General features: G+C 31.2%; 1 protein-coding gene across 1 annotated transcript; it reads left to right on the top strand.

Annotated features, from left to right (window-relative positions):
• Positions 1 to 160: 160 nt before the first annotated feature.
• Positions 161 to 5,508, top strand: LOC134269240 (transmembrane protein 231-like). The gene is made up of 7 exons (XM_062751447.1): positions 161 to 306; positions 2,892 to 3,058; positions 3,305 to 3,433; positions 3,560 to 3,703; positions 4,103 to 4,184; positions 4,292 to 4,397; positions 4,618 to 5,508. Exons 1-7 carry the CDS (start codon positions 168 to 170, stop codon positions 4,781 to 4,783), a joined length of 933 nt encoding a protein of 310 aa, XP_062607431.1. The 5' UTR covers positions 161 to 167; the 3' UTR covers positions 4,784 to 5,508.
• Positions 5,509 to 7,425: the final 1,917 nt, after the last annotated feature.

Here is a 7,425-nt window from a genome sequence, read left to right on the forward strand (position 1 = left end):
TTTCGAAATCCCTCATATAAAATTAAACTTCATCAGAAGAAAATGATTATTGTTTAAGTGCCTAATATTTGCCCCTAGAGTTCTGCAAATTAAAATATGTGTACAATCCCGAATAGTTTTTTGGACGAGCTAAACTAAAATTTTCTGCGAAACTGTTTTGTTTAAAAATGGCGGTTTACGAAGTGTTTGCACATCCCGAACTTCGTCGATACAAAACTCATATATGCACCAAAGCTACGCTGTTGACGTTTGTTGTTTTGTTTCTTGTGTTCATACCACCGCTTTTTGTTGTTTACAGGAGTTATGGTAAGAATATAGCAAAAAATTTCGACTATGAACAAGATGTTTTGTACTGAAGAAAGACATGCATGAACATGATGTTCATCAGATATTGTACAACATTAACACTAGTACTAGCCATTTCAAATAACTGCAGCTGAATACTTAAAATACCTTTACCTATCTGAATGCAATTTTTGATTATTTCTTTGCATTTATATCATTTTACAGTCAAAATGAACTAAATGACCTTACATCAGGAAGAATGTTCATCAAGAAGTTTTTAGTCAGTTTCATTAAAAAAATCCAGCCAGTCCAAAATACATTGTTCTAATATGTTGCAAATGTGAATGTTAAGGAGAGCGCAGATCTTTCAATTTTAATTTAGATCTGTCCCTTCAAACCACACATGCATGACATTTAAAATACAATGTAGGGTAAGTCGGGGTAATTTCGACTACGGTTCAGTTTCGACCACACAAACACAACACTGCATCATGATTCACGGTATTGTTGAGACAAGTTTCTTTAATTCGGTTTTAAAGTAAACTATTCCTAAAATTGGATTTCCTAGTATAATTTCTCATTTAAAAAATGGTTTGGTCAGAGGTATAACTACATGTTTTACTACTTTTTATCCCTCCAGTTTGACACTCGGAAGTCCGTCTTCAGTGCACTTGATGTGATCAACGAAAAACAAGAGAGATAACTCGTACGACCTCTTTTTGAGTTTGACAATAATCAACATTATAACAGTTTGAATTAAATTGAAATTATTTAATTAGTTTCTTGGAGTGTAATAAGTAGCTGAATTTCACATTTTTAGCTTGGATTTTTCTCAAAAAGAACAAGAAACGTCCGTTTGAATTTGGTCGAAATTACCCCTACTGTTTTTAAGGACGCGGGGTAATTTCGACCAATGACGTAATAAGGGGAAATATGTGTAAGTTATGTTTAACAGCTGTACTATTCAATGCTGATTTAAATTTCTAAAATAAAATTGAATATTATACTGTATGATACACAAAATTCTTTAAATTTTGAAAGAAAATAATATACGATTAAAAAATATATGCATGCATTGCGATCTACAATGTATCCCTATATTGTCTGAGCACATGGAGCACTGCGGTGAGGGTGCATTCTCTGATCGATGTAGAGAACTTTACACATGGCGATAGCAATCAGAACGATTTCAAAACCCAAATTAATAAATTAAAATATGCAGAGAGAATTAAATATGATTACAGAATGAAGTTTTTTTATTTTTTTTTTTTTATTATTGCGAAATTATTTGTTCGACAGACAAGATTATGAGGATATCGGAAACCAAGAACCGGTAGTTTAAGAACGTACATATATCACGCAGTCCACATACACAAATCCAAGTACATTAATATATGTAACAAGCAAGCTGTTCGAATAACACACATAAAGAACTGCAACAATATTGAAAGAAAAAATAATTTTTAAAAATAATTAATTTGTTTGAGTTTGTTATTTTTTATTTTTTTTTTCCATCACGGGGGGGGGATGGTCAGAGGAATTTGCTTTTGCACACTTCTTTCATATGATTTGATAGAATTTCTCAGGATTTTAAACAAATAACAAAACATATTTTTATTCATTTGCATTTCAAATAAATTCGTATATGCTTAAAAGCGTTCAAACCTAAGATACTTTGATTCTGTTGAGCCTCGGAAAAGACGATTTGAAATGAAGTACAGTACGGACTGGACAGTTTAAAAATCTTAAGAAGGAAACTATCTACGGAATAAGAGAAATTTTGTTTCCATAACTACCACATTACAAAATATCATCGTATTAGATTTGGCGAATTAAGATGCAGAATAATAAATAAGAATGAAGATGTCAAAGGTTGCAATGAAAAACTTATCAGTGGTAATCCAACTCATTTCTTTACTAAATCAACAAACATACATGTAAGTGTAATACTGTTAATAGATCTAGGCCTAATTAATTTATTTTTAATCTTTTTTGACAGACACTTATATTTCCTATAACAGACAGTTTATTTTCTTAGAACATAAATTTTGAATAAAATGCGATAGTTAGAGTTTAATTTCATTGTAAGAGTTATCTTTCCTGTTGATGTTTGTTGTGGTCGAAATTACCCTGAGGCTGGTCGAAATTAACCCAGGCATCATGGTTACTAATTTTTGAACCAATTTATTATTTTTTAACGTATTTTTAGTCGTAAAGCATAAATTTTGAAGAAAAAAATCAATCTTCTTTACTTCGAATCTATTTTGAACTTGTGCATTTGAAAACGGTCAAGTTTTGCGGATTGAAAGCCATATGTCAGCATAAGTGGTCGAAATTACCCCAGTTTACCCTATATACTATTATTTTCACATGATGTATGCTGCATTACAATATCAAAGTCTGAAAACTACAATTTTTAAGAAAATAATATTTCATCTTCCATTTCTCTTTCTCCTCAATATCTAAATTTAACATTTTGACAATTGGAATGACTGAAACAGTGATATGAAATGAAAAATAAAATTATTAGTATCGATGATATAAAAAGATTGATTAATAACAAATTCAGTTGATTTTTATAGCAATTGTCTATTTCTTTTGAAAAGGATTTTGGAAGAAGGAAGAATATTACAGGGAGGTTCCTACTGTTAATTTTAAGAAGCAACTGCTTGTGATTTTGGAACTGGAACAGGAGGGTAGCTTTATCACATACAGTACATACCAAAGATACAACCAACTGCAGCAACAGAATTTAAGAGTGCCTCTCATCCAGGTAATATAATGTCACTGTCAGAGTCTGTACTTATAGAACTGGTATATGTTTAGAATCAAAACCAATGATTCAATAGGATTTACAGATATTTTATTGTTAAATTTTATTATGCCAGACACATTAAATTCGATTTATTTAGGCAGATTGGCAAAATGTGTTCAATAAATTACTTTGCATAAATTCTTTTATTAAAGGTCGTAAAGGCCATATGGTTTACATTTTATATACTAAGATACTTTCATTTAGTCAAGAGAGCCAGATGAGAATGGTGATGGGAAAGCAGATGGACTGGAATTTAAGTTGGAAATGCCACTTCAAGACTCAGAGAAAGTGATTGGTGTAAAACTTCTCCTCTTCTTTGAGTATGCTTTGCATGTAAGTACATTATTTTTTTAGTTGGAACTTGAAAGTCTATTTAAAATTTACTGTTATATTACGATCTCATTCATGATAATTACTTTTGACTGACTCACACTCATTTTTTTTTTTATTGTTTACCAGAGATTTTCCTCATTCACTATGGAGTCCTTAGCCTATATTAACCATGACTCACCCAAAGCAGGAGCCCGGCTTGATGTTTATGGGGAACTCAATATAAGGCAGAAACAGCCACTAGGACACAGGGGTTCAGATACAAGATTCAGTGTAAATAGTCATTATCGTTTCTGTTGTAAAACTATAATTAATGTTTTTAGAAAAAAAAATTATCTGAAAAAAAAGAAAATTAATTTCAGTACACCTTGTTTGCATGAATAATATTTAAAAAAAAAAAAAAAAAAAAAGCAAATGCCTGTCAAGTGTCAAGGATGATTTTTTTTTTTCATTTTTGTCTTCTTTACTCAGTAAATTCAAAACAAAGTAATTTTTAAAAAATGAAGCATTATTGGTAAAGAGGAATGTGATTTTTATTCATTGAAGAGAAACACCTTTTCACAGTGGGGAGAGAAATGATAGAATGAGCAAAAATAAATCTTCCTTATCAAGGAGACTTTATATCATAATCTTTTACTCATCATATCCAAAAAATATTAAATTTTTTTCCAGGGTTCGATAATAGATACAACTAGTGTTTATGCTGAAACATATGATTTGACAGATATCTTTAAAAAGTATACAGAGAGAAATGGTAAGAAATGTTCAAATACTTCGTTGATGGTCCATTTTATAATTACTTAAATCTGGCACAAACTTTATTACAAGTTCCAAGTATGATCCTGATTTCTACCTTTACAGTGACAACACAACTAAATGCCCCCTACTCTGTATGGAAGAGTGGCCGAGGAGCAGGGCAGCCATTTGTTATCAACAGCAACATAACTTATACAGAACAAATGATATTGTATCCTTTCTCAAATTGTACATCAGTATTACTGGTGTTTCATATACAACAGAATATCAATAATGAATACAAGTTCACACCTAGATTTACATACTTGAAGCACATGATTCTTGGTACATCAAAATAAATAAATGAATGGCATGTTCATAGGTACATGTACTTCTTAACTAATGAATAAATTGAAAACTATTTATAGTATCTTGACCTTGACCCCTGACAGATATTACCCAGGATTCTGGTACATGATCAAGTGGGGCTGGGTGCAGTATGTATCAGTGCTTCTTATTTTCCTGTATGTATTTGACAGAATCAAGATCTTCATTTTCCAGAATCAGTTAGTAACTACAATGGTGGAAAAACCATGGAAACGGGAAAAGATGTCATGATGTATCCAGGACTAGTTATACCAGATTGTAGGGATTAAAATAGGACATGTAGGTGAATCTGTGGCAGCTTGTTGACAGCTGGGTATGGGGACTTCCAGGTGTGAAGAGATGTTTGTATGACGTATAATGGTGTATTGGATGCATACGAGGTGACACAAGTGAATATGAAAAGGCTGGAAAAAATGTCATATTCCTTGTGATGTATTGGTTGTAATGAAGCTAGGTTATGTGTAAAAGAGTGAATGCTTTAGATAGGTACAGAAATTAAACCTGATGAAAGAAAGTAACACTTAGAGATACTTGTGTTGAAAATTTTAAGTATTTGTTCTTTTTTGATCAGAATGTTCATTTAAATCATGTTCCCACTGCATTTTATAAAATGACATAAGTAATGAATGATGTTTATGGAATTGTATGGAATATGACAGAGTGTGATCATATTTTTTTATTTAAATACTTTTTATAAATACTTTAATCCCATATTTTTCAGGGAGTCGTAATTCTATGGAATAACAATTTCTGTTCATTCTAAAGATAACCATATATTTTAAATGTATTTTAATTATGCTGGGACAAATTCCCATGAAGAATTGTGATACATAATTGTATACAGTGTAAGTGGGAAAGTAGTACTTTTACAGAATGAAAGTAAAATAGAAGAATAAGTATTTATTTCTTTAATCATTTTGAATGTCAAGTATCAAATAAAGTATTTATAAATTTTATCACAAGATTTTGCTTTATTTTAGAGGAATTCAATACATATTAATTAATTGATATTATCACCGAATGATATTGTCATCCTTAATTGTGAAATAGAATAAATATGAGATCTGCTGTTATGTTTACAAATTTAAGTTTCCATTACCAGTACCGTTATATTAGGTCACCTTTTTTTTACTCAAGTGACCCATTCTATATGTGTTTTCGTTGGTCCTTGTGTGTTGTACATTTGATCATTTTCCACATCTTCTCTGGAACCACTGAACCAATTTTGGCATGTACATGTAGCATCTATGATTGAATGAAAGTAAAAATTATGAAATTCATGGCCCCTGCCCCCTTGTGTGTGAGGCATGGGGCTTAAAACCATAAAAGATTATGCAATCTTTAAAAACCTTCTTTACTCCTGGACATCAAGCAGTCAAAATGCCAGAGAGAAAGTAAAGAATTTTGTTTTGTTAATACAATTAAGAACATATAATCCCAAACCTGTCGTGTTTGTAGTACAAGCTTATATCTGATAAAATACACTTCAATTTTCTTTGCTGATTTACACTAAATGGTCAACGCAGCTGTATATATAGTCAGACGCGGCTAATGTCTTAAAAGGATCGGGAGAATTTCTGAAAAAAACTGAATATATTCTACATTAATTACTATTAAAGAACGTTTTTGTTATTTGAACACAAAATAAAGGTTGATTAAATGAATCAAATATTAGTGCAACGAATTTTTTTATACAATGATGTCTTAGCTTTAGATGGCGCTATATAGCTAAAAATGCAGTACGTTACTGCCGTAGCTATCTTGCTGCATTTCTGTTGAAAAAAGGGATGTTAATTAATCAAGACATGTCTGGATAAACTCAAAAACAAGCCATGTTCATTTCAATGTTGTTTTTGTTTTTGTTTTTTTATTGTTTTTCAGTCCTTAGGGATATCTCACCCCCGATATTCTAGACATCTTACTCACATTGTCATGGTTGGAATAAAACTTACTTAAATTAAATCATAAGTCGGACTTACACAAACTATAGTTATACCTATCTTCATTTTATCTATTTATTTTATATACGCCAGACCCTCTTTAAAATCTACCAACCATCTGACTAAAAAAATTACATTCCAGGACACGATAATTTTTTTTATTCCTCGCATCCCGTCAAAAAGTATATTGAAATTTTTTGAAAGAAAAAGTTTTCACACCTACATGCCGACCTTATAATTTTACCTTGAGTAAGAGGACAAGTAAACAATATTTAAAGATGTCCCGACCCTCTTTTGTTACCCCCCAATCCAAGAAGATCTGGAATAGTCTATTAATTACTGATTTGAGAAACTGTGGTCTTGTCGCTCTTGATCAGATTTATTTTGAAAGATTTTAAAAATTATTTAAATTTCTTCTCGGAAAATGTAATTAAATTTTCTTCAATCTTATAAATAAGAGGAATCGTAGAAAAAGGATGGAAACCCCAATATTATTTTTAAAAAAAAACAGGAGTGGCCATGGTTTGCAATGGAGCTCTGTAAAAAGAGTATTTGAGTATCTGATAAAAGTTTATTTAGTGCTAAACGAGCAAATTCAAAAATTGTGGTCCCCCGCTTTCGGTGTCTTTGTGGGTAAGATGTCTTTTTTTTTTTAGGACATATTGTGTCAAATATGATTGCCCTTTCATATGACATTTAAAAATTATCACCAAAGTTGATTCTTTGACAAAATAAGGTCAAGCGTAAAGGTCAATGGGCCAGAAATCATAGCATGCTCGGAAATATCTTGTCACAGGTAATGCATATGTCAGAAAATATGAAAGCCCTATCTTTTATCGATCAAAAGTTATAAGAACAAGATTCTCCCGTATGGCAACATAGCGAAGTAAAGATTAAACTTTTCTTAAATGCCAAATTCGTACCCCAAGTAGG

Source organism: Saccostrea cucullata, unplaced genomic scaffold (genome assembly GCF_032062105.1).
Source record: "Saccostrea cucullata isolate Sc308-1 unplaced genomic scaffold, CSIRO_AGI_Scuc_v1 ctg921, whole genome shotgun sequence".
Classification (NCBI taxonomy): Eukaryota; Metazoa; Mollusca; class Bivalvia; order Ostreida; family Ostreidae; genus Saccostrea; species Saccostrea cuccullata.

Excerpts from the sequence above, each read along its gene's own strand:
- LOC134269240 (XM_062751447.1), top strand. The coding sequence starts at position 168 with ATGGCGGTTTACGAAGTGTTTGCACATCCCGAACTTCGTCGATACAAA. Across the intron at positions 3,059-3,304 it reads TAAGAGTGCCTCTCATCCAG|TCAAGAGAGCCAGATGAGAA; the intron begins GTAATATAATGT and ends ACTTTCATTTAG. Across the intron at positions 4,185-4,291 it reads AAAGTATACAGAGAGAAATG|TGACAACACAACTAAATGCC; the intron begins GTAAGAAATGTT and ends CTACCTTTACAG.